The sequence below is a fragment of the Rhinichthys klamathensis genome, unplaced genomic scaffold (assembly GCF_029890125.1).
Source record: "Rhinichthys klamathensis goyatoka isolate OS25496 unplaced genomic scaffold, OSU_Roscu_1.1 h1tg000236l_1, whole genome shotgun sequence".
In the NCBI taxonomy this organism is placed as follows: Eukaryota; Metazoa; Chordata; class Actinopteri; order Cypriniformes; family Leuciscidae; genus Rhinichthys; species Rhinichthys klamathensis.
The window spans coordinates 1,217,501-1,239,590 of NW_026606759.1; the positions used below are offsets into that span (position 1 = coordinate 1,217,501).

The 22,090-nt window shown below is 41.3% G+C and overlaps 1 protein-coding gene across 2 annotated transcripts in view; it reads right to left on the reverse strand.

Moving 5' to 3' along the window:
* The window catches only part of slc12a2 (solute carrier family 12 member 2), a 79,981-nt gene extending 66,071 nt beyond the window's left edge, over positions 1-13,910 (reverse strand). For both annotated transcript variants that reach the window (XM_056265539.1, XM_056265537.1), the window contains exon 1: positions 13,009-13,910. In XM_056265539.1, coding sequence (XP_056121514.1) covers positions 13,009-13,536 — 528 coding nt within the window. In that variant the 5' untranslated portion in view covers positions 13,537-13,910. The remainder of the gene's footprint in view (positions 1-13,008) is intronic.
* Positions 13,911-22,090: the final 8,180 nt, after the last annotated feature.

Sequence of the window (22,090 nt, forward strand, 5' to 3'; positions counted from 1 at the left end):
CAGCACATCGCTCAGGCCGGCCAGCACATCGCTCAGGCCGGCCAGCACATCGCTCAGGCCATAACTTATCCGTTTTATAATCACCCTTCAGCTTCGCCTCACGCTGCGGTTCCTTTTAGACGCTTAGTTTTCAAAAACAGTGATGCTTTATTGATAATCTAGCAATTTTCCATTCATATTTTCATATTTTGATAAACATTTTCATGTCATGTTTTTACTTGACAACTTGACAAGTGACATTGACAAGTGACAACATAAGTTTTTGTAACAGTGATTTAAGTATTTCGCCAGACACGCCCACCCAGAGTACTCGTTTTGAGATCTATCAGTACTAGAAATGAAAAACTAACAAAATGCCTATCCTTAGGTTTTAGATTAAATGTCAATATTAATTGATGTTTTATTAACAAGGTTCGGGAGGAACACGTTCTAATGATCAACAATCAAGTCATTCCAGCCAGCTGTCAGCAATCAGTAATCAACAGGTCCACTCAATCAGCACGAGTAAAGCACATAAATATACGCAGTCGAATCACCCATAGTTCTCGACAGTTTTCAGCATCCCTCCACTACCCCATCTCCTCACACTTGCCTGATTATCTTCCTAAACAGAGATACGGGGGGAGGACTCTGGGTTCGGGCCCAGTTTCCGAGCTCGGAGCCCTCCCCCCGGACAGCACGCCAAATACGCATAACCATTTACTCTCTGATCATTCGTAAGTGTGAACTCGTGAAATATAAAAAAAAAAAAAAAAAATCAACCAGATCTGGCAACACTCCCCCTTCAAGACTCGTTCGTTCCTTTACTTGCACTCCGACAGAAGCGGGACACCCCTGACGTGCGCAGGTATGTCATTAAAGACTGGTTTAGTTTCGTTCTGCACATACTGTGGAATAAATTCAGTTGTCACACCTGTCACAGTAAATTCCTGAAGTGTGTGTTCATGACAGGACTGCGCTGTAAAGGTGCAGTGTGTAGAAGGCCTTGCATTAGAGGAGTGATGCCTCAGGTGTGAAGCGTCAGTGAAGCGGGCCGACTCCGGCTGACCCTCGTTCTACTGGAGAACCCGTGAATGGGACTAACAGACTCAGTTGTTCTGGAATTATACAATAATATGAAAAAAAAAAAATCAACAATATTATTGATCTGCCTTACTTCAGGTAGACGATGATGCAATTTTCTTCTAGACTTGTATTATTTTCATGTTATCTCTGTAAAGCTGCTTTGATACAATCTGTATTGTAAAAAGCGCTATATAAATAAAGGTGACTTGACTTAGTTTTCTGTGTTCAGAATAATGGAAAAATCATGATCTCCGTTTCAAACCATAAACCAGTGGTTCTGGCCACAGGTGTACGAGTCTCGCGGTCAGCGCTAGCAAACGTCCCCTGAGTCCCAGAGACGCTTCACAGCGGGAGCACATCTGGCCACAGTCTTCCACATGTGTACTTACAACCAGCCGGATCTGTGGCAGCTTCACAGAGATTACACCACATTTATCATCAAAATACATACAATCGCTGCAGTTTCCAGCTGAAGTGAACGCTAGGGGCAGTAAAACAGCAAAGCAATTCTTGTTCACTGTTAATTATGATTACAGGGGCAAATTATGGATTAATAAAGACTTATTTCTGCGTGGTTACTTGCACAATACTAGTCAAGTCAAGTCATCTTCATTTATATAGCGCTTTTAACAATGGAGATTGTTTCAAAGCAGCTTTACAGAGAGAAACATACAATTTACGGTAACAGAGATTGTTTTGGCTTTATAGCGATTTTGAATAATGTTATTTCCAGCTAAAGTTGGTTTTGATTGATTCACTTCCAGCAAAATGATCATTTGTTATTACATTAAGGGCCACTAAGACGACGGCGTTCTCTCTAAACAGACTTTAAACGCGAACCTGTGACCTGATGGCGTTCACATGCGCATTAAAAATTGATTCTATAGTTATATTCGTTTAAATATGTGTGCGCAGGTTTGTAATTTCCCAACAAACCATGCCTAAACAAACTACTTGTCTTGCCTATAAATTTGATACAGAATTTTATTTTATCACTTTCATCACTAGCCTATGCTATGACCTGTAAACACTTTTACCATAGTGCATGATTGTAAACCGATAGATTGTGATGTTTGCGTCACCTAACCGCTGCAGATGTGGCGTTCCTCATGTAGCGGAGCTCGCCCGGCACAGAGCGCACGTGCCCCGATGAAACCGCGCAGAGACTCGAAGCAAGCTTACATGGCACGGATGCTTCAGCAAATGCGTTTCTATGTCACGTTTGCTTTTGTTAACACTATTGGGCATGTTCAGGGCTTAGTGAAGGTGCTGCATTGTTCTCAAATGCGATTGACCTTAAAGAGCCACTCCCGGGACACTTCTCTTCAGAACTGCTGCGATACGTACAACAGCCAACGTCAATATAACCTGCAGAAACACATTCATCCGCTTCAAACTGAACACGCTCTTAGAGCCACTCACTGGACCTCTCACTCGAAGCGTGCAAGAGACGCAATACCATTTTGCAGAAATGTATTTCCAATGAGCCTGTCACAATACACGTGTCTTTCTGTTTGTCGGTCTCTCACAGCATCAGTATTTCAACATCTACTTCCGCTCAGTCACACTTCTGAATCAATCCGCCCTGACAGGACTTTATCACTCGTCAATATCATTGTTACGTCCCTATTACGATGTCTAGGGAATAAGGGAATAACACTTTTTAAAAATTGTGTGTGTACCTCAACGTTACAGGACAGAGCAAGAAAAAGAAGCCGACCTCAAAACTCAGCTCGAAAGGATTTATTAATCCACACTGCCATGATGAGTGAGTGAAGAAAACAATATTTACAATATATACAAACAATGAATGAGAACAATAAACAAGATAAACATTTTGTCCACAAACAAAACCCAAGGTGGGAAGGCGAGCACGAGAGATGCCAAATTAAACAAATCAATAAAACAGAACAAACTAGCTATAGGTTAATTCAACTAAACTAACTACCAAACAAACAAAAAAATAGAAAAGAAAAGTCTTCGGCGTCAAGACGCTCTAACCAAAACTACACTAACTATATTATAACAAAACTTACAAGATGGGCACTCTCCTAAACTAGTGTTTCTAACATTCAAAATATCCTAAGTGGTGCAAAGTGTATATCGCGCGACCTACTAACCTGCTCCCTCCTTCCCAGCCTTACACACTCCGTGTTAACTGACAAGGACGATAACAACCGAACACTTAACCACTAGATTGAACAACGATAGAACACACAGATTATCAAAGACAGCGAGTCAAAACAAGTATGACAAAGTGAGCAGACAGCTGTTGACATGGAAGTGATCACGGGCATTTGAATGAAGTGGTGAGATGTGATTGGATGAGGTGAACCGAAATGTCATCATCCTTCATTAAGATTGACAGGTGGTAGATTGATTCAACGAACACCTGAAACACACACACCACCACAACAACAACACCAAACTACCCACATCTCCATATTGCAACACTTTGAATATGTACGAGTACGTAACAATCATGCTAGTGTGATCAGTGTGTCCATCCAACGGCAGTCACGCCACCAACCCTGCAACACTTCAGTGTTCTTCAACAGAGCCAACATAAATGAATGATTTGGTGTTGCTCTAATGAAGTGCTGAAGCGGTTAAAGAAACGGCTGGAAAACTGGTGCCGAGTGTCACAGCGTTCGTTTGACAGCCATAAAATACTCACTGACGCACACATCAATATCGGTTTAGATTCACTGCCAGCAGCCAATAAAAGTCTTTCCATTCTGTCATGGATTTGTTGTACAGTGCCGTCCTGTGTGTAACTTCAACAGGAAAAAGCTTCGATCTGAAAGCATGAGGACTTTACTAGTGTTAGCGTTACATAACATGTCAGAGCAGACCACTTATCGAAATATCCAGCTCACTGGTTTGATAAAAAGCAGACAAATAGAGGAATAACATCAGACACTTCACTTGATTTCTGAAATAGTGCACAGGCACTTGCTTCACATTATCTGGACGGGATTACAGATGACAACCATTAATGGACAACAAGAAGAAAATAGCTTTGTCAAATTCCCCACAGATTAACTTCATTCCAAACTATATAAAACAGCTGAACAGATGTATTTATAGAGCAGTGTTGACTTACTGACAGCTGCTACACAAACACACAATCATTGCACTCACAGGAGTGTTTCGAGGCTTTCGCAGCGGTAGCTCTAGGAACTCAGTTTCAGGAACTAGCCACTAGGACAGTTCGCCGACAGCGGCGTCTTGAAGAGCGGCATGCACACACACACACACACACACACACACACACACACACACGTCAACACCCGGGGATGAGGACGCCGTGATCGGATCGTGATCGGGCTTGTGTGTCGTGGGTTTCGTGATAAGAGAAAGAGCAGAAAGTGGGGCTAAGAGACGAAATCTCCTATGACAACTTGCAGTGTTGCATGCGTTCGTTCGGCCAGTCAGTGTACACTAACGTCACTGGTAGTTCCTATAGTGCTGGTTTAGACCGACTCTGAAGTAGGAGTAATTTAGTTCCCCAAAAGAAGATCCTAGAACTACTTCCGCTAATAGTTCTAGGAACTATGAGAAGGTTCCTCTGGTGCGAAAGTTTAATCTGGGTCAGAATCTTCTAGATCTGGATCGCCCATGTTTTGCTATCCAGTATCAGGTAATCCATTTGAGTTTTTCAAAGCAAAATAGGACTGGATCACCCTGATCCAGATACTCACTTTATCAGTTTACCAAATCTGGATCACCTGCTCCAAATGGGGTTTCAAGCACAATGTAGGCTACTAGCTATAGCTATGCAGAGAACAACAGGTGGAAGAGTCAACTTAAGTGCTTTATTTGAAGAGAAAGAAAACACAAACATCTCCTTCCATTTTCAATTTCCTTTCTCCAATCAGACCCCTATGGAGGCACTAAAGGGACATGGTTATGGGGGGAAAATATGAAATGAGAGAAATATTATATACTTTAATGCTTTCACGTTCTCTCACAAAAGTTGTTTGAAACTTTGCATTCATTCGCAAACAACTCAAGTTTTGATAGTGAATGTAAAGTCTCTTGGGGAATGCAGAAGCATTAAAATTAATTTCCTCCCATCATCACCACCATGTCCCTTCAGAGGTCCCGTAGCCCCTCATGTGACCCTCAACACAAACAAACATGCAATAAGGGATGCAGTTGTTAGAAACTACTTTCAACTGGTTCATCTCTCATGATTGTGATTACATTTCTTTTTTAAATTAAGTGTATTTTTGTTTGATATTGATGGCTGTTTATGGGGATTACTTTATGGCATCAAAATCTCTCTTTACTGTACTGAAAGGCTTAATAGAAAATGCCTACTTCTACTTTATTACTCTAACAGTTATACTAATCAAGCACAAAATAAAAATAAATAAATGTGCCTATATATATTGCATGATTCAAATGTTGTATTTTTTTTTTTTTTTTCAGTTTTAAAAGTTATATAAAATGTTGGTTCCTGAAATCCACCCTTCTGCTTCTAACCCCTTTTTTTCCTTTTTTTTTTTACAACCCATTTTCAAGATTTGATTCAGTCTGATAGCCGAAATCCGATCAGATAAGCCTACTTCTAAACTACTGAGCTCCGAAACGCAATCAAAGATCTTCGAGAAGTGGTTTCTGATGCATTCCAGTCATGAACTGGCAAGTGTAATCAAAGATCTGGTGGTTTAACCCACACATGTAAACTTGACTCCTCCCAAAAAAACTTTTTTAAAAAGTGTGAGAAAGTGTCACTTATGCTATTTTTTTGTGATGTCAGCAATTATTTATTAATTGTATTATCATACGTTGATAATGTAACCTGTTATCCGTGTTTGTGTTATGTACGCATCTATGGTGGAAACAAATTTCCTCTCAAGGACAAATCAAAATCTATCTATCTTATACCGGTTCCAGCCAGACACCACACACACACACACGTCTTTCTTCACAGATATGGCCCGCTGGAAGGAAGCGCATCTCTTCACAAAGCACATGTAAAATATCACCCAGTCCCCTTCATTAAAGCACTGCATTCAGAGACGTGTGTGTGTGACCGTGTGTGAATACACTGTTAGTGAAGTAACGGCACACCTCAACAAGACACGAGGAATCCTTCATGGCTGGAGCTCGAACGCTGCAGGACTACACCGCATCCGAGGTCTCATCACATCACAAGCAGAACCGGTACTAGTGATGCCAGGGTTCACAAACACCACCAATTCAATTACCATTTCAGTCAGCTCTCAAAAACATCTATGATTCTCTCCAGAAGGCTTTACTCTGTTCGGTCTCATGATTACAATTACGACTGCAAAAGAAACTAGTGCAGTCAGAGGATCCATGTCTCAGCACACACACATCTAGCACTGCAGGAAACACTGCTGCATTTGAGATTATAATATATTTTTTTATACACATTATCTCTCGCATCTGTTTATTTGCCTAAGAGAATCGTTCAATGGCTCTCCTTGAGTCATTAACTCAGAAGAGCTCAAGCTCAAATGAGTGGAAACTACTGCTAAAACACTCGTGCGTCATGTACTTCGTCTCAAAGAGGCTTTATAAAACTTGGCATCAAAGTTTGTTACAAATGCACTAAACTAGATAAACTGCCAAGTCATAATAGCCAGTGTCGTCAGAGAGCTAAATCGCCATGCCTCCGGATAAACTGCTCCCCGAGTCCATCAGCGCCAGGCGTTCAGCGAGTGTGTTTCAGCGAGTGTGTTTCAGCGCGGGGACACCAACATGGACACCACAACATCTGCTGTTCATGTCAAATCAACAGACTTACACATAGCAAACAAATCACTTCATGAACAAAGCAGTTTATCGGTCTCAACAACAGGCTCTCAATGCCTGAGAGAAACCAAGACTAACAGACACACACACACTGAGCACATCTGAGTCTGGTGTAAGAATGTAAACAAAGCCTGGCCTTGCTTTTTCATAACAGAGAACTACATGTACGATGATACAGCGAAGAGTCTGATCTTCAGATAACATTTCCCATCCTCATGTCCTCATATGCACTGCAGTCACTGCGCGCACAGGTCCATGCCGACTCTGTTCAGCGTTATGAAGTATCACACATTTGATATGAACCCTGCGATCTCATCAAATATCTGAAGAAATGAGACAGTGTCTTGCTGACCATCATTAAATAAATATATGTAATCTCAGACAAAACTGGGAGCGATGTGATTAATAATAATAATAAAATAATTCATTACATTTATATAGCGCTTTTCTTGGCACTCAAAGCGCTTTACATAGAAGGGGGAATCTCCTCAACCACCACCAATGTGCAGCATCCACCTGGATGATGCGACGGCAGCCATATTGCGCCAGAACGCCCACCACACACCAGCTTACTGGTGGAGAGGAGACAGAGTGATGAAGCCAATTGGTATATATATATATATATATATATATATATATATAGGAGACTAGAGTCCGATATGTGCATTCAGTAGTAACCCACTAAACTAGTGTCTGATATGTGCATTCAGTACTAACCCACTAAACTAGTGTCTGATATGTGCATTCAGTAGTAACCCACTAAACTAGTGTCTGATATGTGCATTCAGTACTAACCCACTAAACTAGTGTCCGATATGTGCATTCAGTAGTAACCCACTAAACTAGCGTCCGATATGTGCATTCAGTAGTAACCCACTAAACTAGTGTCTGATATGTGCATTCAGTAGTAACCCACTAAACTAGTGTCTGATATGTGCATTCAGTACTAACCCACTAAACTAGTGTCTGATATGTGCATTCAGTACTAACCCACTAAACTAGTGTCTGATATGTACATTCAGTACTAACCCACTAAACTAGTGTCCGATATGTGCATTCAGTAGTAACCCACTAAACTAGCGTCCGATATGTGCATTCAGTAGTAACCCACTAAACTAGTGTCTGATATGTGCATTCAGTAGTAACCCACTAAACTAGTGTCTGATATGTGCATTCAGTAGTAACCCACTAAACTAGCGTCCGATATGTGCATTCAGTAGTAACCCACTAAACTAGTGTCTGATATGTGCATTCAGTAGTAACCCACTAAACTAGTGTCTGATATGTGCATTCAGTAGTAACCCACTAAACTAGTGTCTGATATGTGCATTCAGTACTAACCCACTAAACTAGTGTCCGATATGTGCATTCAGCACTAACCCACTAAACTAGTGTCTGATATGTGCATTCAGTACTAACCCACTAAACTAGTGTCCGATATGTGCATTCAGTAGTAACCCACTAAACTAGCGTCCGATATGTGCATTCAGTACTAACCCACTAAACTAGTGTCTGATATGTGCATTCAGTACTAACCCACTAAACTAGCGTCTGATATGTGCATTCAGTACTAACCCACTAAACTAGCGTCCGATATGTGCATTCAGTACTAACCCACTAAACTACTGTCTGATATGTGCATTCAGTAGTAACCCACTAAACTAGTGTCCGATATGTGCATTCAGTACTAACCCACTAAACTAGTGTCCGATATGTGCATTCAGCACTAACCCACTAAACTAGTGTCCGATATGTGCATTCAGCACTAACCCACTAAACTAGTGTCCGATATGTGCATTCAGCACTAACCCACTAAACTAGTGTCCGATATGTGCATTCAGCACTAACCCACTAAACTAGTGTCCGATATGTGCATTCAGCACTAACCCACTAAACTAGTGTCCGATATGTGCATTCAGTACTAACCCACTAAACTAGTGTCCGATATGTGCATTCAGTACTAACCCACTAAACTAGTGTCCGATATGTGCATTCAGTACTAACCCACTAAACTAGTGTCCGATATGTGCATTCAGTACTAACCCACTAAACTAGTGTCCGATATGTGCATTCAGCACTAACCCACTAAACTAGTGTCTGATATGTGCATTCAGCACTAACCCACTAAACTAGTGTCTGATATGTGCATTCAGTACTAACCCACTAAACTAGTGTCCGATATGTGCATTCAGTAGTAACCCACTAAACTAGTGTCCGATATGTGCATTCAGTACTAACCCACTAAACTAGTGTCCGATATGTGCATTCAGTACTAACCCACTAAACTAGTGTCCGATATGTGCATTCGGTACTAACCCACTAAACTAGTGTCCGATATGTGCATTCGGTACTAACCCACTAAACTAGTGTCCGATATGTGCATTCAGTACTAACCCACTAAACTAGTGTCTGATATGTGCATTCAGCACTAACCCACTAAACTAGTGTCCGATATGTGCATTCAGCACTAACCCACTAAACTAGTGTCCGATATGTGCATTCAGCACTAACCCACTAAACTAGTGTCCGATATGTGCATTCAGTAGTAACCCACTAAACTAGTGTCCGATATGTGCATTCAGTACTAACCCACTAAACTAGTGTCCGATATGTGCATTCAGCACTAACCCACTAAACTAGTGTCCGATATGTGCATTCAGCACTAACCCACTAAACTAGTGTCCGATACGTGCATTCAGCACTAACCCACTAAACTAGTGTCCGATATGTGCATTCGGTACTAACCCACTAAACTAGTGTCCGATATGTGCATTCGGTACTAACCCACTAAACTAGTGTCCGATATGTGCATTCAGTACTAACCCACTAAACTAGTGTCTGATATGTGCATTCAGCACTAACCCACTAAACTAGTGTCCGATATGTGCATTCAGCACTAACCCACTAAACTAGTGTCCGATATGTGCATTCAGCACTAACCCACTAAACTAGTGTCCGATATGTGCATTCAGTAGTAACCCACTAAACTAGTGTCCGATATGTGCATTCAGTAGTAACCCACTAAACTAGTGTCCGATATGTGCATTCAGTACTAACCCACTAAACTAGTGTCCGATATGTGCATTCAGCACTAACCCACTAAACTAGTGTCCGATATGTGCATTCAGTACTAACCCACTAAACTAGTGTCCGATATGTGCATTCAGTAGTACCCCACTAAACTAGTGTCCGATATGTGCATTCAGTAGTACCCCACTAAACTAGTGTCCGATATGTGCATTCAGTACTAACCCACTAAACTAGTGTCCGATATGTGCATTCAGTACTAACCCACTAAACTAGTGTCTGATATGTGCATTCAGTACTAACCCACTAAACTAAACTAGTGTCCGATATGTGCATTCAGTACTAACCCACTAAACTAGTGTCCGATATGTGCATTCAGTAGTAACCCACTAAACTAGTGTCCGATATGTGCATTCAGTACTAACCCACTAAACTAGTGTCTGATATGTGCATTCAGTACTAACCCACTAAACTAGTGTCCGATATGTGCATTCAGTACTAACCCACTAAACTAGTGTCCGATATGTGCATTCAGTACTAACCCACTAAACTAGTGTCTGATATGTGCATTCAGTACTAACCCACTAAACTAGTGTCCGATATGTGCATTCAGTACTAACCCACTAAACTAGTGTCTGATATGTGCATTCAGTACTAACCCACTAAACTAGTGTCCGATATGTGCATTTAGTACTAACCCACTAAACTAGTGTCCGATGTGTGCATTCAGCACTAACCCACTAAACTAGTGTCCGATATGTGCATTCAGTAGTAACCCACTAAACTAGTGTCCGATATGTGCATTCAGCACTAACCCACTAAACTAGTGTCTGATATGTGCATTCAGTACTAACCCACTAAACTAGTGTCCGATATGTGCATTCAGTACTAACCCACTAAACTAGTGTCCGATATGTGCATTCAGTAGTAACCCACTAAACTAGTGTCCGATATGTGCATTCAGTACTAACCCACTAAACTAGTGTCTGATATGTGCATTCAGTACTAACCCACTAAACTAGTGTCCGATATGTGCATTCAGTACTAACCCACTAAACTAGTGTCCGATATGTGCATTCAGTACTAACCCACTAAACAAGTGTCCGATATGTGCATTCAGTAGTAACCCACTAAACTAGTGTCTGATATGTGCATTCAGCACTAACCCACTAAACTAGTGTCCGATATGTGCATTCAGTACTAACCCACTAAACTAGTGTCCGATATGTGCATTCAGTAGTAACCCACTAAACTAGTGTCCGATATGTGCATTCAGCACTAACCCACTAAACTAGTGTCTGATATGTGCATTCAGCACTAACCCACTAAACTAGTGTCTGATATGTGCATTCAGTAGTACCCCACTAAACTAGTGTCCGATATGTGCATTCAGTACTAACCCACTAAACTAGTGTCTGATATGTGCATTCAGTACTAACCCACTAAACTAGTGTCTGATATGTGCATTCAGTAGTAACCCACTAAACTAGTGTCTGATATGTGCATTCAGTACTAACCCACTAAACTAGTGTCTGATATGTGCATTCAGTAGTAACCCACTAAACTAGTGTCCGATATGCGCATTCGGTACTAACCCACTAAACTAGTGTCCGATATGTGCATTCAGTACTAACCCACTAAACTAGTGTCCGATATGTGCATTCAGTACTAACCCACTAAACTAGTGTCCGATATGTGCATTCAGCACTAACCCACTAAACTAGTGTCCGATATGTGCATTCAGTACTAACCCACTAAACTAGTGTCCGATATGTGCATTCAGTACTAACCCACTAAACTAGTGTCCGATATGTGCATTCAGTAGTACCCCACTAAACTAGTGTCCGATATGTGCATTCAGTACTAACCCACTAAACTAGTGTCCGATATGTGCATTCAGTACTAACCCACTAAACTAGCGTCTGATATGTGCATTCAGTACTAACCCACTAAACTAGTGTCTGATATGTGCATTCAGTACTAACCCACTAAACTAAACTAGTGTCCGATATGTGCATTCAGTACTAACCCACTAAACTAGTGTCCGATATGTGCATTCAGTACTAACCCACTAAACTAGCGTCTGATATGTGCATTCAGCACTAAGCCACTAAACTAGTGTCTGATATGTGCATTCAGTACTAACCCACTAAACTAAACTAGTGTCCGATATGTGCATTCAGTACTAACCCACTAAACTAGTGTCCGATATGTGCATTCAGTACTAACCCACTAAACTAGTGTCTGATATGTGCATTCAGTAGTAACCCACTAAACTAGCGTCTGATATGTGCATTCAGTACTAACCCACTTAACTAGTGTCTGATATGTGCATTCAGTACTAACCCACTAAACTTGTGTCCGATATGTGCATTCAGTAGTAACCCACTAAACTAGTGTCCGATATGTGCATTCAGCACTAACCCACTTAACTAGTGTCTGATATGTGCATTCAGTACTAACCCACTAAACTTGTGTCCGATATGTGCATTCAGTAGTAACCCACTAAACTAGTGTCCGATATGTGCATTCAGTAGTAACCCACTAAACTAGTGTCCGATATGTGCATTCAGCACTAACCCACTTAACTAGTGTCTGATATGTGCATTCAGTCCTAACCCACTAAACTTGTGTCCGATATGTGCATTCAGTACTAACCCACTAAACTAGTGTCCGATATGTGCATTCAGTACTAACCCACTAAACTAGTGTCTGATATGTGCATTCAGTACTAACCCACTAAACTAGTGTCCGATATGTGCATTCAGTACTAACCCACTAAACTAGCGTCCGATGTGTGCATTCAGTACTAACCCACTAAACTAGTGTCCGATATGTGCATTCAGTACTAACCCACTAAACTAGTGTCCGATATGTGCATTCAGTACTAACCCACTAAACTAGTGTCTGATATGTGCATTCAGTACTAACCCACTAAACTAGTGTCTGATCTGCGTGTGTTTTCAGTACTACCCCAGCAGTGCATTCAGTATTACTGTGTGTGTACTGTGTGTGTATACTGTGTGTGTTCAGTATTACCCCAGTGGTGTGTGTTCAGTACTACCCCAGCAGTGCCCGGAGTGTGTGTTCAGTACCCCAGTAGTGCCCGGAGAGTGTGTTCAGTACCTTGTCGAGCTCGTCGTGCAGCTCGGAGAGGGTGGGTCTGATGAGCTTCTCGCCCAGCGGAGCCGCGGTCTGCCGGTAGAAGTCTATGTTGGGCACGGCGTCGATGGTGTTGTGCCCGAAGGTGCGGAGGTAGTATGTGTTGGTGTGTGTGTCGTAGTGGTGGTGGTGCTGGCCGCCGCTGGAGGAGTGCAGGCTGCCCTCGCTCATCACCGTGTCCCCGTTCTGCGCGATGTCTGCCGGCGCGGCGTCCGGGCTCGAGGCCGCGAAGTTCACAACCCGAAACCGGCCCTTGGCTTCCTCGCCGCCAGCCGCTGAGTCCCGAGGCGCGTCGGATGGCGGCTCGGCGTCGTACGCGGGCGGGGATGAGTCGGAGGCGGCGTGGGTATGCCCGTTCCCGGCGGACTCGGACACCAGGTCCACCTGAAAGCGGCTCTGGCTCGGTGTGGGACCGGCGGGTTGGAGCGCGTCAGGCTCGGGCGCGGAGAGAGAGTCGCCCGGGCCGGCGAGAGGCGGAGGTGATGCCGACATGACGAGTCAGAAAAGCTTTCCAAAAGCTGATACTGTCCGTTAAAAGTGCCGAAGAGCCGATGGATGTGACTGAACGCGGACACTGATGCTGCAGGAAGACTAAAATAACGCGCCGCGCTTTCCTCCGAACCCGCAGCGCGACGCGCACATGCGGATGCAAATTGAGATCAGCAGCACTTCCAGTCAGAAACTCCTGACGAGTTAAACGCGTTCAGTGAAATATCCTCCGAGTGTGCGCTCACAGGGACCTTAAAGACCCAGAAGATGTCCGTGAATCGCGCTTTCCGTTGCTAATGTGCGCCGTGATGCTGCGCGACCTTGCCGCAACTCCTCCTCTCGTGCCCGCGAGGCTCGCTGCGCTTTATACGCGCACTGCAGCAGGGCAGCGATGCTGGGAGACATCGCGAGAGGACGAGCGCTCGCGAGATCTCCCCGCTCCATCTCTACAGATCAGGGGTGGAGACTACAGCAGGAACACACACACACACACACCGGCGATTGAGAAGGGTTTAAAAAAATAAATTTGTATTCAACTTTCATAAAAGCTTACAATGACATTTAACATCAAACATTAGACAAACAGATATTGTGGAAAACATATAACACATCTTACATTGTACAGAGTAAAACATTACATTTTACAAATATTTTTTTTCAGTATAAGAGATGTTTTTATACACTTCTTATTTCTTGTGATTGAATTCAATGAGTCATGGAATATTTTAAGATCTTTACAAAAAAATGAAAGGAGGGTGTTATAGACATTACTTTAGCTTTATGTATATGAAACTTCCCAGGAAGAATTATTAACTTTATTGTGTTATCAATTAAATCTGAGCCAGTATAACAGTCCAAGAAGAAGATCATAGCCTCATCTATTTTGATTATTTTGTAGAATGTATCAAAAACCAACATAGCTTCCAAAAGTCTTCAGAGTATTTACAATTACAAAATAAATGTATAAGAGTTTCAGATTCAAGATTACAAAAACAACATTGTGGTGAGATGTCTGTTTTAAACTTATCAAGAAATGGCTAAATGAAAACTGTTACGAACCTCAGATATTTCCCGATCGATCCAGGCATGATCAGTTAGATATAGTCAGATATAAGCCAAAGGTCTGTTCTAGATGTGCCATGTCTGCTTTAAACCATTGATTGAGTCATAAGACGATTGTATTGTGACATTAAGATGAAATATTAAAAAATTTATCTGTGTAATTTTTTAGAAAAGCCGTTATGGAGATAATTGGTTTGCTGAGAGGAGGCAGAGGTAGTTGTCACAGGTCATGAGTGACTGTAAGGTTTTGAGTCAAAAGTTCATTTACAAAAATGTTTGTTTTATCATCATATTTCTTTAACTAAATATATAGCCAGAAAAACAAGAACACACACACACTGGTTACTATATAATGACGTGAACTTTGCTGGCAGATTCCCTTTTTCCTCCGGGATAAATATGGTGATTTTACAAAGATTACAATTCAATAACTGTCATAAACGGCAAATATTCTTCCGGCCTACCATTATTATTATGTAACTGTAATGGCAACAAAACAAAAAGAACAAGTTTTCTTTTTTATCCTGCCAGCTCTCATTACTATGTTGCTCTCAGAGTTCAGTCTGTGTTAAAGGAGATACAAGATCTCAGAGGAACCGTCCACACAGAGATGAGCGTAGCAAACACCACAGTGCAACTCTCCAACTACATCTACACTTTCTGAAGTCATTCAATAGCTTTGGGAGATCCCAGCTTAAAGGGTTGGTTCACACAAAAAGGAAAATTAGCCCATGATTTACTCGCCCTCAAGCCATTCTAGGTGTGTATGTCTTTCTTCTTTCAGACGAACACAATCGGAGTTATATCAAACATGTCCTGGCTCTTCCCAGCTTTATAATGGCAGTGAATGGAGATTTTGAAGCAGAAAAAAAGTGCATCCATCCATTATAAAAGTAATCCATACGACTCCGGAGGATTAATAAAGGCCTTCTGAAGCGAAGCCATGCGTTTGTGTAAGAAAAATATCCATATTTATAACTTTAAACACTATAATCACTGGTAACGGCCGTACGTGAGTAGTTATGCGCTGGGATTTGTGAGTTAGAGTTTGCAAGAGCACGATATGAACACAACGAGGCAGTGAAAGTGGACTGGAAAGCAGGTGGGTTTACTTGTTCACCGTGATGATGTTTAATGTCCCTCTGTCGTCTCATTTAGACAACCAAGACGGGGATAACTGATCGTACAATGCAACTGGAAAATATCCTAACCCATTTCACCAACTAAACTAAATTAGTATGAAGGACTGGACGTGCTTGTTTATCTGGGGTTTGGCCTACCAAAATACATCAGCCCTCTTGCTAGAACTGTGTTATAAAATATTCATGTGTGCCCAACGCAGAAAGTTGCTGCATTAGCATGAATGCTCTGTTTAATTACTGCGGCCTGAGTTCGTTCAGCAGTGCTTCATTCATGTTTCCTCACGTGTGTCTCGTGCTCATGATAGTGTGTGCATGCTGGGCGCTCAGTGCTGTGTCTGCTGGCCTTCAGCTTTTGCTTGCTGATCTCCAGGATCTGCGTGTGACGAGCATCGCCGTGCCCTCGGGCCTGCAGCACTTCCCGTGTGACTTCTGCTTTCGTCCGTCTGAATCTGCGCTGCTCTCCAGTGTGATGTGCTGTGAAACCCTGGCTCATGTTGCAGCATGGATCTGATCGCGAGGGTTCACTTGTTTCTTAAAAAGACTTGATTCAAGTCACAATTCAAAAGTTTTCAATTCAATTCAAAAGCAATTTTTGTAAATTTAGAACAATTTATTTTGAAGTTAAACCCTTATAAAATTGACCTCAATACTTCAAAGTCGCCCTGTAGTCAATCATTTTATCCCTTAAAAACTCATCTTTGATCACCAAAATGACATATTTAAGAGTTTTTTCCTTGAAAAAAATTTCTTCATGTCTTAAAATAGCTTGAATGTAACTCGACACCCTTGCCTCATTTAGTATTCGTGCGTTCTATGAATATGCAAATGAGCCCCGCCTCCACTCACTCACTCAGCTCAGAGATCCACTGGTTGACGATCACACGTTGATCTGATTGGTTACAGGTTTGTGACGTCAGAAACACCAGCGATTTCAAACCGTGTTTTTGAGACTGTCTTTGGTTCACTGCAGTTTTAAGCAGAAAATACTCAGCAATGCTGTCGACTTATGAACTTACACATGGTGTGTCTTAAAGCATATTAAAAACACCACATAGACACATAAACAGCATTAAAAGCTGGATTTTCACCACAGGGGGACTTTGTACTATACAAATATCCTGTAAGTTTCAGAACTCAAAACTTCCTCTTAAAAAAAGCTTAAATGAAAGCGAGCTCCTAAAACATCCTGTTTCGGCTGGTTTGCTCTTTTCCTCTAAGTTCTGAAATCTGAAAATGAGTGAGTCGCATAAGAGCATTTCTGTGTCTGAAATCAACGCCTATTCCCTCATTCACTGTTCCCTCATTACTCCACTAATACTGTGGCTCACTTGAAGGAGTGAATGAAAACGAGTGAGTGAATTCAGGCACACATGGTTTGTGCTTGATGTTTAATAATCATATGAAACTCAGCAAACTGGCAGCTAGTGCTATTTAATGAACTTAATGTATACCTGTGTGAAATTACACTGTACCCTAGCAGTTGTACACTTGTTATTGTGGTGCATTGTGGGACTGAATGAGCACTCTCGATAACGTCCACGACACATGTCTGTCGCCTCAGCCGGTGCCCTGTTTAAGGGTGTAGGGGAGATTCAGACACAGCCGTGTTCTTCTCAGATGGATGGGTCAGGATCTGTCCCGTTACACACACTTGTGGTCTTGGCCACATGAGAGCATGTGCATGAAGCAAGTGTGTGTGATAAGACGGTCCCAGGTCTGAAAAATGCCACAGCTTTAAAGGGTTAGTTCACCCAAAAGCTCACCCTCAAGCCGTCCTATGACTTTCTTCTTTCAGCCAAACTCAGTTATATTAAAAAATATCCTGGATATCCTCTTCCAAGAATATCCTCTTCCAAGCTTTATAATAGCAGTGAATAGTAACATAAAAGTGCATTCCAGGGGTTAATAAAGGCCTTCTGAAGCAAAGCCATGTGTTTTTGTAAGGAAAATATCCATATTTCAAACTTTATGAACTATAATCACGGGTCAGAGGTTACTCGTCCCACGTACGGCCGTTACCGGAAGCCAGTCATCATACACTCTAAACAATGGTGGTATATAGCACCAAAAGTGGCTCATTGGCTTGTAATCATAGGGGAACCACTTTAAGAGCTATCCAATTACGGCAATCGAACTTGACCGGCGACAGCCTATGACGTCTCTACTACTGCGACCCGGAAGCATAAAAGGGGCGCCTAGAGAACATGTCATCCTCTTTTCGTCTTCAGGGACTGTCTTGTCTGATTTGCAATCACCTGAAGTGTGTGGATCCGTGTCTCAGGTGATGACACCTGATGACACACACAGCTTGTGCGTTTACTGGGCGAAGAGCACGCATGATCAGCTCTTGAGAGAGTTTTCCCTTAAGAAAACCCCGCTCTCGTCGGACCCTCTTCTCGAGGGAAGAGGGACAGGCATCTGGGCCCAGCGGTTCGGGTTCGGCTCGTGCTGAGGCACTGCGGAGACTCGGATCATGGGGTTCCCAGATGGAGCTCGCTGATGAGTTTGAGAGAGGTGTCTCTCTCTCTCGCCCGTCAGAAGCTGGCACTCAGCCCGAGAGAGCAGGAGATGGTGGATGAGGCTGAAGAAGATCCCCACCTGAACCCTCACAGCCTCCCTGCCCCGCGTAAGCAGAGCTGTTGGGTGTTATGGAGAGCGCTTCGGCGAGGCTTCAGCTGGCGTGGGAGCGCGTGAGGGAAGGGACAGCTCGTGGCAGGCTTGACGAACGGTTCCTTTCTGGCCATAATTCCCCAGCTCCCGTGAGCCTTCCATTCCTGCCCGATATACACACTGAGATCAAGAAGGCATGGAAGAACCCGTACTCAGCGCATCCATAGCCATCAGCGAGCCAACTATGCTGATGTCGAGGGGATGCGTGAACACGGGTCTGTGTCGATGCCCCAATCGACGAGACGTTTGCGAACGATCTCGCCGCCGGAGAGCCGTCGGCACTGAGAGCTCCGGCCCTGGCCACTCAAGAGGACATCCCGCTTGGGTCGAGAGCCCAACTAAAGCAAACACTGATCTCCATAATGCTGACTTCAAACTGTATTATTTTCAATAGAACATCAACACTTGACTCATTGACTCAGCAACTTGACTTATTACAAACCAGTTTGACTTTATTTCCCTCATACAGAACTTATTGATGAGAATTAACAGAGGTACCTTCTGTATGAGGGAAGTAAAGTCAAACTGGTCTGTAATCAGTCAAGTTGCTGAGATCTAGTGAGACCTGTTAGTGTTTATTGTTTAATGTCATGTGACGTGTTTTCAGCTCATATATCCCTTGTGTTATGTTGCGGGTCAATTTGACCCGTTTCGATTTTCAAGTTGTTGGAAATACTGGTTAACCTTTGTTTTTTTTCTTGATATTTTGTGACTTTTTCTCATTTATCATGATGAACATGCATGCAAAGTTTCAACATGCTGATGTGTTTTGACATATACAAACAAAATTACTGTTACGTTCGTGATGTTCGCGGGTCAATTTGACCCTCATAGACAGCCATTCAAAAGCAACTGTACAGACACAAAATAAAAACATTTATTTTCTGTATGTCAGGGCACTTCAACTCCAGTTCTAACGTGCAAGTGTATCTAAAAGTGCTCTAACCCTAACCAAACACACTTGAAAAAGCTAAAATTACAGTGTTCAGAATTATTTGCAAATTACAGATGAAAATCTTTGTCAGACACAGATAGTAAAATAAGCTCTCATTTCAATATTTAAAATATCTAAAATACCTAGCTTTTAACCAAAAAATTTTATGTAGGATTTTCAAAGGCAGATTCACAGAGCCAAAAAATAAATAAAAAACATTTATTTGATGTATGTTTTTGTTATGTTTGGTTTCTCACTTCCCAGTGAGTGAATAATGAAACTAGGAAAATAGGTCTTAGGAAACTAGGGAAAGTTAACTTAGGAAAATGAAAAAATTTCATTATACAGCAATTTTTTTTTGTTCAGTTACGATGTTCAAAGCATAAAATGTAAAAATAAAATAAAATAAAAAAGTTAAAAAAATATATGCAAAAAAAATCAGTAAACTGTTTATTTTCCAATTTTGTCAAAACAAAACTGTTTTAAAAAATGTTTTAAAAACATTTTCATAAATCATATTTTCAGATATAATGTTTTTGTAATGTTTGACAAATGTTGATATTAAAAGTTTACAGTTTGTATCTAAATCTTTGTCGTTTTTCATAGTGTGATTTTTGAGGAATTGTATTGAATCCAATTAGGGTCAATTTGACCCGGTCCATAAGGGGTGTACACAGAAATCGAACAGAACACAAGGGTTAAATAAGGAGATTTTACTTTAATTTTAAGGTTTTTGTTTGGCAGCTGTAACTGTTTTGTTATTGTATTAATTACAGATTATATTATATTATATTATATTATATTATATTATATTATATTATATTATATTATATTATATTATATTATAGTCAGATTATATTTCTAAATTTACATACATTAATTAAGAAAACAGAAAAGTACTGTATAAAAATACAGTATTTGTTCTGTATAAAATATAAATGATTGTCTCTTGGCTTGTTCTTGCCATAATGTGCTTTATAAACTCAGTTCCAGCAGCCAGAGAGAAACTAATGTTAAAGAGTCAAGAGCACAACTAAAGCAAATACTACAAATACTTTACAAACTTTATTATTTTCAATAAAACATCAACAACTAAATATCTGGTAATTCTCAAAAAGTACTTTTGTTCATGTATGAAAGAAATAATGTTACACTGGTTTGTAGACTGGTTTCACACTCTGGAGACTTCCAGTTGTAGTTCTTGTGTTTCTCTTTTTTCTGTTCGTGTTTCTCTGGTTCAGTGATCCTGCTCATCAGGTGTTCACTCGCTCACTCACTCCGGCAGCTGGGCTATATTAGTGCGCTACTGCAGGGAATAGTGACTGGGGGTGTGATTGGGAACACAGCCGCTGAGTGCCGACTTTGAGCGCTGTTAATTCACTGTATATTACTGTAGGCTATTTCAAAACGACAAATATTAACCAGAATGCATTGTTTTCTACGGTATATTACTGTTTTAATGTAAAATGGTATGATACTGTCAGAATGTGGCCTTTTCTTCCAGCAAGGGTTAGCAGTGTGGCGAAGGCCGGATCCGGGACTGCAGTGGTCCTGCCTCTACAGCGACGGGGAGAAGAAGACCTGCTTGCACTCCTTGTTGACTTCACTTTTACAGTGTGTGTTCCTGCTGTTCTGCTTCCTCCTCTAGTGTGCCGAGGCTTTCACAGCTTCACTTCTGCATTAAACAGACGTTTGTCCAGGGAAGACGAGCCTCAACAACAGTGCGCTGGAATTTACAAGGTCTCGTAGCGTCGATGGCCTTTTGTTAAAGTAACATTCAAATGCAAATGCTGGCAGGGGTTTAATGTAATCAATAAAACTCTGTGACTGAAGTGATTAGGGAAAGGTTACTCTTGAACTGCGTGTCCAGGCGGTGCACATACAGAGCTGTGGAAAACTCACACTCATTTGATGCTTCACAAACACATTTGTTTTAAGATGGTGATTTGTATCTTTAGCCTCAGTGTGCCATCAGGAAATATCAGGTTTAGATGCTTAAAAAATCTCTTTTGCAAATATTGTAAAACTCCCATGTGAAAGTCTCACACATTTTGTATGTGTTTCTGATCTGACGCTGATGAATCAGGTGTGTTAAATAAGACAGTTCTGTTAAACTGTTTCAGTAAGCTGTCTCTAAATCACACAGGCAACATGCGCCAATACTGATATTTTATTCCAATAGCAGTTGGAATAAAAGTCTTACCAAATATAAGACAACTTTTATTCCAACTGCTATTGGTATTTTAAATGGGATCTTATGATGAATCTTGTATTTTTCTTAAGAAATGTGTAGGTTTTGATAGGTTTTAAAACTGATGTTATTTTTAGTTTTTTGTATTGTTTGTTGAGGCTTTGTCTAAAGACAATTTTTCTACCCCTGTGGCGATAGACAATAAAGTTTGTTGGATGTTGTTTTTGAACTGAATCGTGTCCCATGCTGTCTGCTGTGATGCCTTCATCTGATATCAGCAGAGGGGTGTCCTTCGCCCCTGCGTTTCATTTCATGACTAAATAAAACGCCATCTGAAAGTTGTGATTGGTGGTCAGTTTGTGTGCAAATGTATGTTTCTGATTTTTTTTTTTTATCATTTAATTTAATTTCTAGTGATAAATTAGTATTGTAGCAATTAAATATTCGCTTAGTTATCACCTAAACTCTCTCTTATTTTGTATGATGTTTTATTTATTTCCATATATTTATGATCAATATATTATATGGTGTAAATATACTGAAAGATATATTAAATAA